The 19,049-nt window shown below is 38.3% G+C and overlaps 2 protein-coding genes across 3 annotated transcripts; one reads left to right on the forward strand and one right to left on the reverse strand.

Annotated features, from left to right (window-relative positions):
* Positions 1 to 2,143: 2,143 nt before the first annotated feature.
* On the reverse strand, positions 2,144 to 7,300 carry LOC116250786 (uncharacterized). 2 transcript variants are annotated; one of them, XM_050077011.1, is made up of 5 exons: positions 6,739 to 7,300; positions 6,568 to 6,621; positions 3,929 to 4,157; positions 2,746 to 2,870; positions 2,144 to 2,650 (listed from the first exon to the last, which is right to left on the reverse strand). In XM_050077011.1, the coding sequence occupies exons 1-5, from the start codon at positions 7,111 to 7,113 to the stop codon at positions 2,552 to 2,554; spliced, it is 882 nt and encodes a 293-aa protein (XP_049932968.1). In that variant the 5' UTR covers positions 7,114 to 7,300; the 3' UTR covers positions 2,144 to 2,551. The 2 variants fall into 2 exon arrangements, with proteins under 2 accessions (XP_049932968.1, XP_031480579.1); XM_031624719.2 differs by lacking the exon at positions 6,568 to 6,621.
* Positions 7,301 to 10,587: 3,287 nt separating this feature from the next.
* LOC116250785 (casein kinase II subunit alpha-2) lies at positions 10,588 to 18,219 on the forward strand. Its single transcript, XM_031624718.2, has 10 exons — positions 10,588 to 10,828; positions 10,932 to 11,061; positions 13,017 to 13,211; positions 13,530 to 13,687; positions 15,273 to 15,363; positions 15,486 to 15,551; positions 16,286 to 16,368; positions 16,495 to 16,558; positions 16,685 to 16,753; positions 17,853 to 18,219. The coding sequence occupies exons 1-10, from the start codon at positions 10,743 to 10,745 to the stop codon at positions 17,910 to 17,912; spliced, it is 1,002 nt and encodes a 333-aa protein (XP_031480578.1). The 5' UTR covers positions 10,588 to 10,742; the 3' UTR covers positions 17,913 to 18,219.
* The last annotated feature ends 830 nt before the right edge of the window (positions 18,220 to 19,049 follow it).

Raw genomic sequence — 19,049 nt, forward strand, 5'->3', positions numbered from 1 at the left:
CCTTTTTTTCCTATTGTACCAATTCAATTCAGATGTAGTCTGTGGAACTGATCCGATCAATCCAACTAGTTTATAACTTTATACCTATAAGTGTTTGCACCGTCTTATTGCAGCTTTGTCGATGGTCACAATTTTGTGTCATGCTTTTTCTTTTCCTTAAAAGTGATTTTCTAAGTTTTGAAAATTTCAGAATCGCTTGCTAGAAGGATTGACGAATTAAAGGCTAATTATGCTCACCTTTTCTTTGCTTATGATGTTAAGTGCACTTGCTGCTAAATCCAAGGTAGTGGCTCACCGCGGCAGCTAACCCTTTGTGCATGTCGTGTCCTGCAATTGATGTCCTCTGTTCTTGATGGCAGACAGCATTTTACTTCTCTGTCAGCCCAGAATAAAACGTAACATATAGAGAGAGAACCACATTGTCACGCGCGCGCACACACACACACACGAGAAAGAGAGAGAGGCATGCCAACCTTTTTATTTTCAAAATGTTCTCAAATCAAACATAAGATCTACACTTATTAATATCTTCATTTTGATATTTTACATTTCCAAAAAGGTCTCGTGTGATTAAAGGGAGGAAGGAGTTTTTTATTTAAAATCCGTGGGACTCAAAATATAAAGATCTTTGGATCAAATGAATCAGAACTAATCAAATGTCTCTCAAGCGTAGTTGGCAAACTTGCCGATCTGAGTAGTGAGCTACCCAAGTCGGATAGGGTCGTTCATTTACTGGGTCACGCCTGTCAAGTAAGCTGGGATCATCAACTAATTACATGTTCTTTTTTTTATCGTGCATCGCTTGATACTAAAGTTTGTTATTTTTTGAACTGTGAAGTATCATAAACTTTATTAAATATTACCCAAATACTCACATTGCATGTTATTTGGTTTTAGCTGATAAAAAATCAAATATGAAGTTCCTGAAAACTTACCTTCATCAATCTATAAAAAAAAATGCACTATCGAAATTTATAATCTAACTTAGCTGAATCACAGAGTCAACTCTCTAACCCGATGGCCCACGCTTCAGCCAATTCAAGCCACAGGCTTGCCAATTATGCTCTCAAGAGTACTGAATGTGAGCATATGGGGATGTAATGTACAGTGGATGATTCTCCTAAGGTGAGATCGGACTTGTCCCGTCACTGAAACATTGAAGACAAGCTAGGATGCAACTAAGAGGGGTCTTTAATTCATTCAAAGTTACTTTAAGACCCCGAACTGGCGGATGACCCAGCAATATCACATTCTTAAATGGATCTGAAATCTCCATCAACCCTTATGGTGGCGTAACTCACCATCATGGGTACTAAAATTGCAGCTTTTAGTGGGTCCCAAGAATAGTCGGACTAAACCGATCATTATGGTAAGGATTGCAAGGGAAATCAGATCTCCCTAAGAAGGCAATTCTGCATGAGTTTCTGACCACTCCCATGTGAAGTCAGACCAAAGATGTAATAAGTGAATGTAGGACTAGTCCTGGTGCTGGCGCAGTGTACAGGAAGGTGGAGAAAAACAAGAAACTTGCAGTAAGCAAAAGATAAGACAGGGAGGTTTGGACAATGACAATGGCAGGCAAGCTAGTCGATATAATCACTACAATTTGGTCCTCCATGGGCTGCTCTGGATTCACCCTAAAACCAATTGGGTAGCCCTTCTGCCACTTGATATTAGATCTCGTTTTCCTCCTAAAATTACCCTGTGTAAGATGAACACAGGTAGCATACATTGACCCTTTACAGGGAAGACGTCCACCGAAAAGTCCAAAGAGGAAGGTACCTTGTACAAATATATCTTTTACAAATTAACGAGCCTACGCAAGCGGAACCAAGCCAAACACGCGTTGTTTATCAGGCTTGCCTAGCCAGTTTTAACTTAAATCGTCATATAATGGTAATTGCGAAAGACTCAACATTAAACACATGAATGCTTCATCCCTTTTATATATATATATATATATATATATATAGGATTAATGCAGTACACGCCCTGATGCATGCACCAGGGGCAGGGCACGCATGTGATTAAAGGCCACCCAATGAAATACATAAGACGGCCTTGATAAGAGGGGATCCCTCTTGGCCAGAGGGATCCAGCTTTTATATATGTGTGTGTGGGGGTACGAAAGAGAGAGAAGAAAGAGAGAGAATCTTTCCTTTGTATTACATGTTAAAGCATCAAAACATATAAAAAATGATTACAGCCAATAGCCATAAGCTGATAGAGGACTGGAACTGCGGTCTGCAGAAACAAAGGTCGTGGTATATAACAGGAAACAACAGAATGGCAAACGACGGAAACCATTCAAGGTAGGCAATTCCACGACAGTGGAACTGGGGAGAACAGATTTTAACAAGTCCTCTCTATTCAATTGATTTTCTCAACTGCAAGTCCCTATGATGATTGCCGACCTGTCAGCAGTAAAGAAGGCAAACAGGTAATCCAACTCCAAATTGTATTCTGGCAGGTAAATTTAACCTCTCATAAGCTACAAAACAACAGAGAATAGAACGAAATTTTTTGCAACACGAGACTGGAGTGCCTGTAATCAATTAGCCAGTGTCTTGCTTGCACTTGCTTTCTTGAGATTACCCATATATGTGAGGTAAATTGTCCAAATGAATGCAAAAGAATTGCTGATCAGGGGCTACAACAAGACAACAGCAATATATTAGATTGCTATGTGAGAAATCCAGAGAAATTGAGGAAAACCGAACATAGAAGCAAAGTTCAGAAAATTACCTGTAAGCGGACAGGAATAAACTTGAAGGTGATGAAATCACACATTGGCCAGTACACAAGCCCATTTAAAAGGGTTGGAACCAGGTCTCGCTTTAGCCTCTGGACTATTTCAGCACCACTTTCACCTTTTTAGTTCAAGAAAAACATGAGTAATATGTAAGTAAAAATTATGTTTTCCAAGACAAGACAGCGACTTGATGTCAGGTGGCTATTTCGAGCATTGGAAGATATCAGTACCACTAGAAAATATGAGCACACATGTGACATCGGATGATCAAGATGTGGGGATACCGAGATAGAGAACATGCCAACTCAACAGACACAGCAAATAACAACCAGAGCTGAGACCACATGAGCATCCAATCAACTCTCATTTCCGTGCTCCTTTTCATAACTAAGACACCATCCATTTTCACCATATTTTCATTTTACCAGGAAAAAAGAACCTTGTAACAGGGGTATAGATGACTACATATAAAAGCACATACATGTGTCTATGGCTGTGCTATATGAAAATAAATCAGGATCCAAGCAATGTGTATGAGCAGCAACACCAGCAATCTGGAACAGCTTTATTTAAAAGTAATATGCATTTGCCATGGAACTTCAGTATCATTGATATAGCAAAGTCAGGGCACATTTCTCCTCCGGCATCTGATTTTTCAATTAATCTAATCATCATCGTCAATTATTTGAAGCCTTGAACAGAGACCTAGTGTTCTAGAAGCTACAACTTATTACAGTTCGCAGCTGAACATTAGGCCCGTTAACACTAATTTGTCACCCAAGTCAATTATTCTCAACATTAACCATTAAGGTTTCTCTCTCCTGAATTCCATGGTTTAGGATTTGTAAACCTCCCTGTTAGACAAATCCCTCCCTGTTACAGATGACGAAGCACCAGGTAGGATGAGCATAGCACAAGGCTGTTTTCATTTGATGTGGTTTCATTTGATGTGGCTCACTTATGAATCAGTCATATGTTCCATTCATAAAGGATGTTCAGGAGGTTTGTCAAGGTTTTCAGGCAAGGAAAAAATATGAGCTTAACACAACTAGAAAATATAAACAAGCCTAGTTAATGATGAAGTGATGAACAACAACTGGAACACATCAGGAAAGGGAAGACGTAAGCTACATGCATCAAAGGAATAATATTGAGAGAGAAGTGGTACTGGAATACCTTGTACAGCAGCATTCACAGAAAAGAAAACAGATGTTATGAAGGGCCCATAAGTGACCTGTCCAAGAACCATTTTCTTGAAAGTACTCAACATGTCTCTTTTTGGCAGAATCCCAGACAAGAAATTAAACCACAGATGAAGAGACGGTCCTGAAATCATTAATCCATATGCTGCCATCCTTAAGGTTCTTGTTTGATCATAGGAATCAAACGATGCATGAGTAAGAACCTGATCAATCAGCTTTTTCAAGAGCAAATTAGATGAGAATGTCCAAGCACAGCATATCCCAAATGACAAAGATATACATTCAAGCACAGTTTTATGCTATAGCTTCTGATGAATCAAATTAGGTTACGTTTTAGGACATCCTGTACAAAGGTTTTACCTGAACTTCTAAGTCAAAGTGATGATAGACGCTTGAAACAAAAAAACTAGTGAAAGATTGACCACCCAGAGAACTGACACTAAACCATGTTCATGAAATAAGATACAGGCATCGTTATATATGGACATAATACACGGAATCAGCCATAACCCCCCAGTCTTGACCGGAATGCTCCGTAAAAATATCCAGCAGTCTAGAAGTCAAGCAAGCAATTTTCCCATCGGAATCTCATGAAGCCACAGGAAAATGGCACCATGACTTCCCAGGAAAGAGAGTGAGGGAGGCAAAAGAAGATCATATTTTCAAAGAAACTACAAGGTCCCAGACTAAGTTACATAAATGATACGATGCAGCATGGAGAGAAGGAGGTGAAACAGTTGTCTTAAAAGCTAAAAATAAGTTACCTATTGAATCATCACCTTTAAATAAGAAAAGGAAACAATAAATGGTTGGTTAAGTACCATTAGATTAGGTATACGTAATTTGTGGATCTGCATAGACATTATCTCCAAATGATAGAAAATTAAAGTTTGACAAACATTATTCAACAAAGAAATAAACTTTTGCATCAGTAATTTGCTTCTATTTTCATACAGTCTATGAAGTACAAAATATTCCCCAAAAAGACAAAAAAAATTGTCATGAAAAAAGGCCTTTCCTTTAAAAGCATAACATGGAAAGGATCTCCAAGCAGAAGAGTTCTGCACATTAGCCAAACCAAACATAATTGCAAAAGTAACAGCAACAAATAACAATAACGACTACCACTTTTATGCACATATACAGTTCAGTCAGGAAAAACTTTGGTCAAACACCTGAAATAAGAGAAATGGACAATGCTTAAAGGTACTTCTCAAAAAGTACATGTACATGCTCTCAGAAGACCAACTAAATGTGATCCATAAAGCATTTTACCATATATATATTCTAATTATCTCGTAAATTCAAGGAGTATATGTTCATGTACTTAATAATCCGCTTCTTCTTTGAATGTGAACGTATTCAAAGATGCAAAACATATGAATCATATTTGGAGATGCATTGCCATCAGAATATAGGAAAAAGTGTGACTCGATTTGTTTTAAAAAACCAAACTCTAGAGGCAAGTCCAACACCTACAACAGCCAGTTGTGCTTGTTGTTGTCAAATGCTCCTTTTTCTCACCCTAACACTTTGTAAGCATCATTTTCCCAGACACTCATCTGGTTTCCTATATTTAATAGGTAGAAAGCATTTGACATGAGGAAAGTAAAACGGTATAGCCATAAAGTTATTGAAGAAAAAATTATGTTTTCTTCTTGTCAAAGATGTCAAGTGGATTAAGGAAGAGAGCAAAATGTAGGAGAACGGAGCTTGAAAGGTCTAACTCTTATTCCCATGACACCATATTCTTGACAGGCATGGAACTTCCTCACTGCAAATGAAGCTTCTTCAGCATAAAATATCTTACCAAAGAACCTTCACATACTAAGCTCCATTGCCATAAGTCCAATCTATCTGTCAATTATTTGCGTGAAAGTAAAATCAAACCTCCAAAAAATAAAAAAGATAGTCAAGTTACAGATAGATGTTATTTAAAGCTTCCAAGAAAATTTGCTTTTATAGCGATGCATTTGCGGAGGAAACATGAACAAACTATGGCACCGGGGAAGAGATCCAAGACTTCTATTGCCCCCACGTGTTTGTGTGAGTTACGTTGTGAAATGTGCAATTGACAATTGTAGACCATCAAGAAAATCCATGAAAATCAATACTTGAACAGTATAATAATGAGATCCTGAAATTCCAATAGACATTAGGAGTTTCCATCAGTGGATTCATTGTCATTTTCACTTTGAGGTTTCCATATACACACCCATTGTTTCTTCCATTAAGATTCTTGTAGTGCATTCATTGATATAATCAATTAAGGGTTTTCATAATTGATTGACTAAAATATTACGTGTTTGTCATGAATATTCTTTGTCTTGAAACACAACTGTTGGTAGTCCCAACAATTACCCACCCAAAAGTAAGAGACACCACCAGTTACTACCAAAATTTGTTCAAGACATACATAACAACTTAATCACCATCATAACCATTCAAATGAACTAGTTATCGGTACTTAAGTATCTTTTAAGACAACCGCCTTCGTTCTATACTCAGAGGGGTAATACAAAAGGACGAGAAAGAAACACAGCCAGGAAAAGAATGGATAACGCGAAGAAGAAGAAGAAGAAAGAACCAAGAGGAAGGGGAATTGTTCCTCGCCTGGGATGTAACATCTGCGGCGGTGAAGATGAAGGAAGCGGTGACGGCCTCGTTCTATGCTCGGAGGGGTAAGACAAAAGGCCGAGAAAGAAACACAACCAGGAAAAGAATGGATGACGTCAAGAAGAAGAAAAGAGAAGAAAACCAAGAGGAAGGGGAATTGTTCCTCGCCTGGGATGTAACATCAGCGGCGGTGAATATGAAGGAAGCGGTGACGGCCTTGGTGAGCACAGGATGCCTCTCAATCATCGCCAAATACCACCTCACCCACACAAAGGACGATGAAAACGAGGCATTCGCAGCAGCAACGGACTCGCCCGGCTTCTGGTGCAGGTGACGTAGTTGCACAAAACCCCTGCTACCGCACCACATCCTGGTGAAAAACACAGAGGAGGCGTTGCGGCCATAAACGGAAGAAGAAGCCGCTGCCACCATCGCCGAAGAACAAGCCGACGACGATGACAACGTGGGAGAGTCCTGAAGGAGGAGACGTAGGGACTGTCGGTGGAGCAGCCATCGCCCGGTGCGCCCCACGACGCTGCTCATGATGTAGCTGTGCTTGTCCGACGCTTCTCCTCCAATCCAAGGGACAAGATGACAGGGTACAGGAAGAAAGAAACCGATGAAGAAGGAGAACGAAGGAGAAGAGGTCGGCTGCTTCTGTTTGTTACGAACTTACGGCGCTAGATTTAGGGGGAGACTCCCTCTCTGTCCCGTGAGCGTGGTGCCATTGTGTGCGGAAATGGCGCGCTCTTCTTTTTACCCTTTTGGCTTTTGTATTCCGGAGGTTTCTGCAACTTTTGGGGAAAAATTACAGAAAAAGCCGCTCAACAATTGAGCGAGTACTAAATGGACCCTTAAATTTCGAAAGAAATCACCACCGTGTCTGACATTTTCAAGAACTTCACCAATAGACTTCTAGTGCCCTTTGGCTTTTGACGTTGAAGCCTTGCTGCTATGTTTAGTAAATCTTTTGGTGTTTCATGAATTTGTCTAATAATTAAAACGGCGAGGTGTCATTCAATTAATTAAACAATTCTGATCACCAAAAAGCAATAATGTTCGACTCTACCATGGATAGAGCAGTTGCTTCTTTAATAGTGCTCAATATCCAATGGATCCCTACGGCAAAGCAGCGCTTGCTTGATGGATCAAAGCTCAAGCATCTTGCTTGATGGATCAAAGCTGCCTTTCAGTTAGGGTGGTACTAGAACTCGCTTATATAAAATATGTCTCATAAAATTATGAAAAAAATAGATTGCTCAAATAGATATAGTTTTAAGAACTCAAGTCGAGATTGAGTTTTTTTCAAGACACATGAGCCGAGTTGGACTAGCTCATGAACGGCCCTACTTTCAGTGTAGATACATATGTTGTAATTTCAATATTTAAAAACAAAAAACTAATGGTTGTTTGAGGATTACATGCAAAAATGAAGCGCCTCTTTGATGAGTTTCAAAAGGTGGGTGGCCGTTTGACATTGTCCAATTTGTTAGCAGTCTATTTATAATTTTTTCAACTTTTTACTTTCATGGTCTAAAAGATGTTCATTTTGCAATTTGACGGTTTCAATCGACACTAAAGGGAGGGCGGGAGGGAAGAAAGACGGAAGTTCTCATTTAAAATCCATGAACCTAAAATATAATGATCTTTGGATCAAACGGAATCAAAATTAAGCAGACCGGGTGGTCCAGGATGACTCTCAAATTGGATTTGCTTTTTTCATGGAACATTGACATTATTCAAGTGCAAGTCTCAACTCAACTTTAAGGAAGACCTGAAACTGAAACTACTAAGGGACGAGTTGAAATCCATCAACCAATGACGGATCATAGAGCACGTCGCGTCTCATTTGCTAATCTAACTTGGCACCACGCCGTGCATCTAAGATTATGATTCAAGCACGTTTTAGATAAAAGCAGCAGCAATATCTTACTGCAGTAGAGATATCTGTAACAGCCTTCATTAAAAGCGTAATATGCATTTCTAAATGGAACTTCAGTGCCACCGGTATAGCAAACTCGAGCCATATTTTCCTCTGGCATCTGCCTACTGAATTAGTCGATAATCTATTCTATCCCACTTTCAATCGTTTGAAGCTTGAATAGAGGAGTAGTCTTCTAGATGCTACAACTTATTCTGATCCACGGCTGAAAATTAAGCTGGTAAAAGAGAAAAATGTCAACTAATTTAGCACCCAAGTCATCTATTATAGCATTAACTATGAGATTTTCTTCCAATCTTGAATTTTCTTGTAGGATTTGTAGACTTTTCCTATTGTAAATGGTCAAGGCCCAATAAGGGGTTGTTTGGCAATATGAATAATAGCATATTGTCCCATGTATTTGGCATAGGTTCTGGAATACTACACCATGAATCTGCCCAACATGTAGGGCAAATATATTAAACCGTATCTTATTGTTCTCATTGCCAAATGACCCTTAGAGGAGGAGTTTAGCACAAGGATAGCATATTGTTCCATGTATTTGGGGTAGGTTTTGAAATACTACACCATGAATCTGCCCAACCTTTAGGGCAAATGCATGAAATAATATCATGTTGTTTTCATTGCCAAATGACCCTTAGAGTAGGGGTTTAACACAAGGCTATTTTTGATTGATGTAGCTCAATCATACCCTCAATTTATAATGGCTTGTTAGGAGTTTTTTTTTTCAAACTTTTGTCACAAGGAAAATAAATATGCATAAAACAACAGTAAACAAAAAGTACATTCTGGACTATTGAGAAAAAAACATGGAGAAAAAGGTGACAACTAATATTATGAAGATATCTATATCACATTTGGTCCTTATTTTTTCTTGTAACCATCTATCATGATGGATCATACGGTCACGATGATTAGATGGTGGAATGACTTAAAAAACTAGAGTCGTCATTTAATTTTTTCCTAATTTTTATAACAAATATATAATTATAAATATATATTATTAATGTTTCGAAATAAGATGGAGTTCAGGTTCTACAAAAAAGATGGAATTCAATGACAAAGAAGTGCTATTATACCGATCGAGTTAATCTGGGGCTTAAATGAGGTGCAAAAAGTTTCTCGATTCAACAGGTTTTTTGCTTTCTCTTCCCAAGATGTGAATGCATACATGATTCAATAGCAAACTTGCAAAGGATAGCGATATCAAAACAAAAAAAAAACATTCTTTAAAGATAGGATAACACTTCCATGCTGCAGATCGACGTTACCAACGTAACTGATCCCCTAACCATTCATTCGAGCTCTATTGTCGCGCAAAGTTTCAATTCAGATCATTATCTTATGTTCCGCATTTGAATTTTTCTACTAGGATCTTATTAATTTGTGTCATTGATTTCCAGAATTGTGCTTTGTTTAGATATGATCTAGACCTCCTTCAACTTGAAACAAGATCCAATCCTGTTAATGTGTGCTTGGTGGTTGTCCGCTTCATAACGTTGATGTACATTGTTATAGAGGAGATCAATGTATTTAAGATTTGAATATGCTACATAATACCAACTTTCCAAATTTTTTTCCTTAATGCAGGCAAACACTGGATAGAAATCTTGTGTATTTTAATCCACCTTCTACAAACACGCTCCCATTGTGGAATGGGAATGCAAATCCCCATTCGACTGATTCCAAGATTGAAATCTTGGTGCTGCCAAACACTACATAAGTTTTTTTTAATGAAATGATCTGCAGACACTTGATTAAGAGAAAATCAACATTGAAAGATTACTCAAATGTGAAAAATTCCAACAGTAAAAGCTCGGGAAGAATGGAAGGGTTGGTTCTGTTCTGCTGTCTCGCGTCATTCATCGAACCATTAGTTTGTTCAGATTTGGATCAAGTTTGATCGCTCCCCTTCAAACCTCGAGACGATGTGCAACGAATCATGCTATGCTGCTTTACCATCATCCACACCACCATCATCATCTATCATATCATCACCATCATCATCTATCATATCATCACCATCATCATCCTTCAAGAGGGATACGACAAAAAGCAGACGCGATATGGGGGCGAGCCGAGCCTCCTCCGTCAATGCGTCCCGAGCCTGTGATACCATCATCATCATCATCCACCATCGTCTCATCTCCGTCCTTTCGCGCTTCCACGAATCGCAGCTATCGAACCTTAGACGCCGTTGGAGAACCCCTGAGGAGGAGCCGTACCGAGAATGTCTAAAGCTCGCGTCTACGCCGACGTGAACGTCCTCCGTCCGAAAGATTACTGGGACTACGAGTCCCTGACCGTTCAGTGGGGGTACTCTCTCTGTTTCTCTTGCTCTCTCTCTGAAGGGAGAGAAATTGGTTGGTGTGAGTTTTATGTTTGGTTCTCATGATTTCTGTTGCTGCGGTGAGTGCAGGGAGCAAGACGACTACGAGGTGGTTCGGAAGGTGGGGAGAGGGAAATATAGCGAGGTCTTCGAAGGGATCAACATCACCAACTCCGAGCGGTGCATCATCAAGATCCTTAAGCCCGTTAAGAAGAAGAAGGTAAGATCCCTTTAGGGATCGCTATTGTCTGCTTTTCTTTAACCATTTACTATGTTTCAAGGCGAGTTTGTAGAGTTGGGGGTTCTAAATTCTATTATATTTGCGACGTATTGGGGACTTTCGTGCCAATCAGACACTAACTTGATTCGTATCAGAACAAGGTTTTTTGAAATATGGACTCTCATTCAAGAATAGCCTTAGGGAATGGTGGAACCCATTTGTGTGTGCTGGTCTCGTCTAGTTCGGAGAAATAATTTTCTTTTACATATCAAAGATTTAGAAGAGGCAGGAAGGGCACAAAATAGAAAAGCCTTTCAGCTTGGAGGCCGGCTTTAGAGATTTAACTGCATAAAAATTTGTGAACTTGATCTCAGGTAACCTGTCTGAGTTATGAATGACAAAACTTCGTTCTATCTCATACATACAGTTTGGCCATTTGGCAGAAAGGGAGTCGCGTTTTGTTCAGAATAAGCTCCATTTTATCTTTTATTATTTTGGTTTTTCTATTTTCTGGCTACTTTTAATTTCTATCGCTTATGATCGGCGCTTCCTTTTTAGGTTGAACTATTAGTTCTTGAAAAATGAATGGTGTTTTAACTTACTCGCAAGTCTATTGCTTATTGGTTCTGGTCAGGGTATCACCTAATCCTACTGGAAATAAAACAAAAGCTATCTGTTGTCTCGTATATGGAAGGCCCTAATTAAATCAGTTTTGAAGTTGTGGGCTTAACTCTTAATACTTTAGAGTCCTCCTAGTGGTGCTCGACTCAAATTTCTGAACCACCTCGTATGCATTTAATGCTGCTCAAATAGCAGGGTCGACTTTGATATGTCAGAAAATTAATCCACAACGTTATTTTCACTCTTTTGGCCTTGTTGTTGTATCGTCTCACAGTTAGAACTGATGTGGTCATGTCGGAGGTTCAAATGGTGCAAATGTTTGCCTTTCTTACCATTCATCACTGCTTGTTGATGCACCTCTGCTTTTTATGTGAGATCTATTTTTGTGATGTAGTGTTCGTGGTGAACTTACAGAATTTTAGCATTTTTTATTTCCATTGAGATTTTAATTTCTTTTTAAGAATTTTGATTGCTTGCTCGCACTTTGTAACTATACATAGGTCACTATTGAAAAAGGTGCAGTTAAGTTTCGTAACAATTTTATCACATTCAGAGACATGCTAGACAAAGAAGTTGACTGAAAGCAGGATAAGTGAAAAAATGATCAGAATTGACAAGCACTGGAGCACGTGGAAGAAGAAAGTATGAGAAAATTCACAGCACGACCAGGATTCATAATTAAATGCCTATAACTGATAGGCGAATTTCATGCTATGATGACACTATTATAATAAATGAACAGTCAATTGATGTATGATCTTAGTGGGCATGGCTAACAATTTGTCACATGTTAGTGTAAGCTAAACAGTTTGATCATGCATTAACATGTGGCTGAAAGTACATAGTCCTTCACAATATTTTAAATTAACCTCCTTATCCCAGTGATGGTTATGAATATTGAATGCTTCTAAAATAAAATTTGGCAAGAGGTGCCTCAGCATAAGGTAATCAATTGTGAACTAATATTCATGTCCAGATGATGAAATGGCCTTTAAAGCAGTCAGGATTGTGTCCTTAAGCTTATACTTTTGATTGCATATGTACTTATTTGGTCATGGTTGTTTAAATGGATGAATGTACGAATGTATTTCTGCTTAATGGAGTAAACTTCTTGCTTATTCCTGTTGTTTCTTGAACCATCTGTTGGTTGCAAAGGTCATTTTTAATATGTTTCATTTTTTGTTTCTCTTTTACTATTTTCCTCCAACTTCTGTGCTTGTTTAAGGAAATAGTCTAAACGCTAGTTGCTGATAACTTGCTCAGCATACTGCTTCAATATTCACATTCTGTTCTGCAAATTAGCAGATACATGTAAATTTTTATGATTGATGCAGATTAAGAGGGAGATCAAGATCCTCCAAAATCTTTGTGGAGGTCCCAACATTGTGAAGCTACTTGATATTGTTCGAGATCCACAATCAAAGACGCCTAGCCTGATTTTTGAATATGTGAACAGTACCGACTTTAAAGTTCTCTACCCAACACTGACAGATTATGACATACGCTATTATATATACGAGCTGCTTAAGGTTTGCTTTTTCCTTGTGATATTTTTTTTTCTGTCTTTGGACTTGCTTCTTGTATTTTCTCCTGAAATTTTAGTAACTTAATTGGGAAATGCATGTAACTCATTTCTTTTATCTCAACTATAATTTTATTTCTATAATCATATAAGCTTTGCTTTGCCTATGTATAAACTTTGCTGACCTTGGAACAGGTAGTTGAAGATTCTGGATCTGTACAATCTGGAATTACTTGTTCTCTTGAGTTAACATGCTTTTCCATCGAAGCCATATCTCCACTATGGCATATTTCTGTTTAACGTTCATTCCCTTCTGCATTGACAGGCCTTGGATTATTCCCATTCACAAGGAATAATGCACAGAGATGTAAAACCTCACAATGTTATGATAGACCATCAACTGAGAAAGCTTCGCTTGATAGATTGGGGACTTGCTGAGTTTTACCATCCTGGCAAGGAGTATAATGTACGTGTTGCTTCAAGGTAATGCTTAAATGAGTTTAATTTTTGTGTTTACTGTTGAATCCTCTGGCAAGTACTTACCCATGTTTTTCAATTTCATAGTTTTCTTTGATGTCACATGATTGTGCATTCAGTGGTTTACTTGAGAATGGTGTTTTATCATGTCAAGTGGCCTCACATGGTTGCAGAAACAATTGTGAAGTAATTTCAGAAAGTTTGGGTGTGGGGACATTGCTATATGTATATAGTTTCATGACAAAAAATAAATATATTCAACGACAGATAAATTTTTGTTTATAAACTAACAAGGCATAGCATAATGGCCTCAAAATGAAAAAAATTAAAAAACCGCAGTCTGGATAAAGTAAGACTTGGTAAAATTGGACCAATTCGAAGTTTGGAACAAAATAGACATGGGTGTGTTGACTGTTCCAGACACTTCTATGATGTGTCTGGGAAATATCCAAAGCAGCACCTGTTTCCAGCCATGTCAACATGGGTGTTTGCACCCAAAGAAAAGTCAACCTGACATAGTACTTCAGATACTTTTTTCCTCTCAAAAGGCATATGGCTAGAGACATTATAGTTTTAGCTGATTAGTTCTTGAAATTATGTTCAAGGGATCGACATGATTCTGGACAATTTTTGAACAATACTCATTTGATTTGATTTCAGTCTTATATCCATTGCTCGTGTGCATTATGCAACAACGGGACACCAATTAGTCTTCGACTGTGGATTCAACAATAAACTGGTTCTAGCAGCATCAGTAGAGCATAAGTTCCTACCATGCTGATTGTAACAATCTGTTGATTTGGGGTTCACAGGTTTCATACAACTCGTTAGTACCTTCAAAAGTGGATTACTTGGCTTGCAAATTCCATCTCTGGAAGGAGTCTTTGCTTGCCAGGTATCCTAACTGGATTAGACAACAATGGAAGGGGTCTTTGCTTGCATTTGTCTTTTGATTGAAGGCAGAAAAAGGAGAGAGATATGGCATCAACGAATAACATATTTAGGAAATAAAAGATGGAAAGTAGAAGACATGTGGAGAAGCTAGTCTATGTCTCTATCATTATGTATGATGTGAAATATCAAAATAGTCCTCCATTCATCAGATATCTAATTATTGTTAAAACAACCAGATAGAGTAAGTGCGTCCTGGTCTGAACACGACCTTGGTGCTTCCAGAATTTACAACTACAACTACGATTGCCAGCTGCAGCAGTTGTGAGCGAAGTCTCTGAGTTTACTTGTGAGTCATGTTGCAAACCAACTCGTCCAAGTATACAGGACTCACAAGCCATTGCTGGCAAATCTTCCTGCAGACTGAGGAATGCTTAATGTTTTCTAGTGGTGAACACTGGATGGTCATCCTAGGAACAAGACATGGATCCTGTTCTGCTGTTTCCCTTGTCAATCCCAGAAAATTACAGCCAAGGGGGTCTGCTTGTTTCATATTATTGGTCGCTATTTGCATGATTCTTTGCTCTCTGGACTGCTTATATAGTTGTGGAAGTATGAGAATCATGCAGCAGTGCTCATCTGTTTGTGTATTATAAAATTATCTTTTTATTTTTTTCTCTGTCTTGTGCTTGCTTTATAGGTACTTTAAGGGCCCTGAGTTATTGGTTGACTTGCAAGATTATGACTATTCTTTGGATATGTGGAGCCTTGGTTGCATGTTTGCAGGAATGGTAAGTGTTGCTCTTTTCATACACCACCTTAGAATTTGGTACATTGTCATGTTTTAATATGAAATTGAATCATTGCTTCCTGCACTCTTGTTTAACCAAGGAATATTGTAATCAATTTGTAGATTTTCCGGAAGGAGCCTTTCTTCTATGGACATGACAACCACGATCAGCTTGTTAAGATTGCCAAGGTATCTCCAAGATGTAATATCCACTCTTAAGACAAACGTTTTTTTTTTCCTCTTTGGTTGTTCTATCTTATGCTTACAGTTGGATCCTGCACACCCTGGAAGTGTCAAGATGTTGCATGTGCTTGCTCAGGAATAAACCAAAATTTATGGCATCCAAAATTTGTGGCATTAGTTTGAGCTGCACTTTAAGACATTAGTATGGTAAAACCTAAAAACATCCACCTGCTTAATGGCCTTCCTAGCCAGGGCCGCTGCTGGTCGGGAGAAAGTTATTTTACTTGCAGTATCGGCAATAATTAAGGAAGATATTAATACGAACCTAGAACTTGGTGGTCATCTGATTGTGTTCCAAGGAATGCTTCTCTTTCCCAACTTTTGTCTCCTTGCTGCTTGATAAGTAATAAACCAATCATGGAGGTAAAAATGCGAACTTGGACTACGTATGTCATTTTCTGATGTAGGTTGTCATGTGGATTATGGCAAATTGATGAGTTTTTCATGATTAATTTGGCTTTACAGTTTGCAAAGTCACATTGGCTCCTTTATTCCCCCAAGACACTTCCATCTGCTGTAGTATGCTTGACATTTTTTTTTTAGAATTGACATTCTTCCTGTTAACTGACACTGAGCTGAATATTATTTTGTTTTTTTCACTAAAGATTTGGGATTTTCTGCTTGCTGTCTATTGCCAATTGCCGTCTGAATATTTGCTCATGTCGTTTAATTCCTGTCAGGTGCTTGGCACGGATGAACTAAACGCTTACCTAAATAAATACCGGTTGGAACTTGATCCTCAATTAGAAGCATTAGTTGGCAGGTACTCTTGAGACCACAATTTAGCACTTCTTTTTTTGAGAGGTTTAGAATAATTACGTTTGATTGTTGAAATTTCTGTGAAATCATAAGAAGTGCTGAACTTTGTGATTTTTTGTCTGTGTTTCAGGCACAGCCGAAAGCCATGGTCTAAATTTATCAATGTGGACAATCAGCATTTGGTCTCTCCAGAGGTCATATGGTTTTCCCAGATCAGTCACATGTTTTTTCATTTCCTTTTTTACCGTTGCTTTGTGTAAAATTAAATGCAATTTTTTGTGGTTGTATAACTGAATGAAAAGCCTTCCTCTGGGATACAGGCCATTGATTTTCTTGATAAACTTCTTCGCTATGATCACCAAGATCGACTTACAGCACGGGAAGCAATGGTAATTCTAAGTTATGATGGTTGATTATTGTTATGAAGAGGCTTATTTATCATTTTTGTGCTCCATCCTAGGTTATTTGCTGCCATTTTCCCTATTTTACAGAGCATATCCGCTGCCACTTACAGTTCATGCATGTTTGCTATTAAGTTATTAACCTTCTTCCCTTATGGGCTTAGTTTTATATTTTAGGATAGGAGATGGCTTTGTACAGTATTCCATGTTTTCAATCAGCTTAGAAAAGAATCTTTTTTTTGTTTTCAATTTTTGACCTTTTCAGTTCACTTTTTATTTGGTTGAGTTTGTGAGACCCACTCACTTCCGTTCTACATATTTCAATTTTTTTTTTTGGTTTTCATATCTAGGATCTTCCAGTGGCACTGCTTCATGTCTTGTTTTCTTTGTAGTCAAGATCCCTGCTATTCCACCAACTAGTCTGGCTGTCAACGGACCCTTGTTGTCTAACCAACATCTAGTTGGTGCAATTGGTCAACTAGTTGGCATAGTTTCAGGTCAGCCAAATATATACATGTATATATATGATACAGTCAACTGATTTGGACTAGACTAGTCCTTAGTTTTTTTTGGGTCTTGACCAATCTGGGTTCGACTTCTGCTTTTAACGACTTAGCTTGTTCTTACTTAGCAACTTGCCTGTTGCCATCATTCTCATATATTTGTAAAGGCTTCTTTAGTTGAAAGGTTAAATTCCATAATTTCTTTTGTTTCTATGGCTTGCTATAGGAAAAATTGTACAAGCCTTTCCCATGGTTTAAACTTTAAAGAGCTATTTGGTGCTTTTATCATTCCTACCGTGTTTCATCCATTTCTAATATTTTTCTAGTTGTCATCTACTGGAAAATTGAGGCTAGGGTATTATTTACATCGAAGTTGAATTTTGTAAAAGCGACTCATTACTAAATGAAATCTGTATTTCAGATCAAGTATTATGTCTGAGAAGCACTGATCAAATTGGCAACATATCTGTTCTCTCTCGAGCTAATTTGCTTCTACTGCCTCCATTGAGAATATACATGACATTGTGTTTTAGGATTTAGTTTAACGCATGTTAGGTAATAATGTGGGTTTTTGTTATGTGCAGGCACATCCTTATTTTATTCAAGTTAGGGCTGCAGAGAACAGCAGAACTCGCACACAGTGACTGGCATAAGATTTAGTTTCACAATCTGGTGCATGGTTCAAGTGAACGTTGGATTCTGAGAAGCTGTATTGTTGTCGTCAGGTTTCCAATATTTTAGCATTTGTTCTACCCTCATTGACTTTTTTGAGTTTGCTGTAATCAGGGGTAGCACAGTTGAAAAACAATTGCTATACAAAAGATTGGTTCTGCAGTTGCTTGCCTCAAGTTCATACGAACATATATGTCCCCATCTGGAATGCAATCTTAGATTGTATACAGCAAACGCTGCAGTCACACTTTATGAATTTTATGAATATTTGTTCCTTCAGGCTTGAACAAGGTCTGTTTCATTCTTCCTTTGGAGAAAAAGCTGATCAGGATACGCTAAGTGTGTGGAGAGGTTTTCTTTTTCTGTACATTATGAACAGATCTTTTTGTGCTCGACAGGCTTATACCTGATGCGCCGTTCGTTGGTTTGAGTTGCCAGTTACTCAAGCTGGGTATGAAAGTACTTGATAGTGAAGTTCGCTGTGAACCAAATCCAAACCGAGCTATGAGTTGCTTGGTTTGCTTAGGGTTGTGTAGCTATTTAAGGATAGGCATTTTGAATGGAATTTGTCGCTCAAAGTCGATGTTCATTGTAGCAATGTGTCGACTGTGGCAGTCAAACTCTTTAGTTATAATGCCTTCGACTCAGGTTGTGTAACTATAGCTTCGACTGCACCAGGCCTACCCTACCTTACCCCTTTGGATCCTACAAAACTTTGCCCTTTGTTCATAAAGAAGTCCTTTGCCAGCAGACAATGCCCATCTTTTTTAACTATACAGTGTAAACTCTCTTGGGAAATTTCAATGAAGTTTTTTGAGTTTAAACTTTAATAACCCAAACCACGCAATTCAGGGTCGGCGAACGCCTGCAAAAGCTCAATATTAGAAGCATCACTATTCAGGACAATTTCACGAGTAAAGAGTCGTGTTGCCCTGCGAAACACGTCTTAAAATTTTATCCAAAAATGCTCCCATCATCAACTCAACTAATAATAAGATAGAAACGGGAAAAGATGGGCCTTTAGACCGTAAAACAGAGAATTTTTATTTTTGAAATGGAAAACGGAGATGAGTTATCAAAGTAATATCTATCTATCTGCAATAAGTCTC

This window comes from Nymphaea colorata, chromosome 3, assembly GCF_008831285.2.
Source record: "Nymphaea colorata isolate Beijing-Zhang1983 chromosome 3, ASM883128v2, whole genome shotgun sequence".
Taxonomy (NCBI): Eukaryota; Viridiplantae; Streptophyta; class Magnoliopsida; order Nymphaeales; family Nymphaeaceae; genus Nymphaea; species Nymphaea colorata.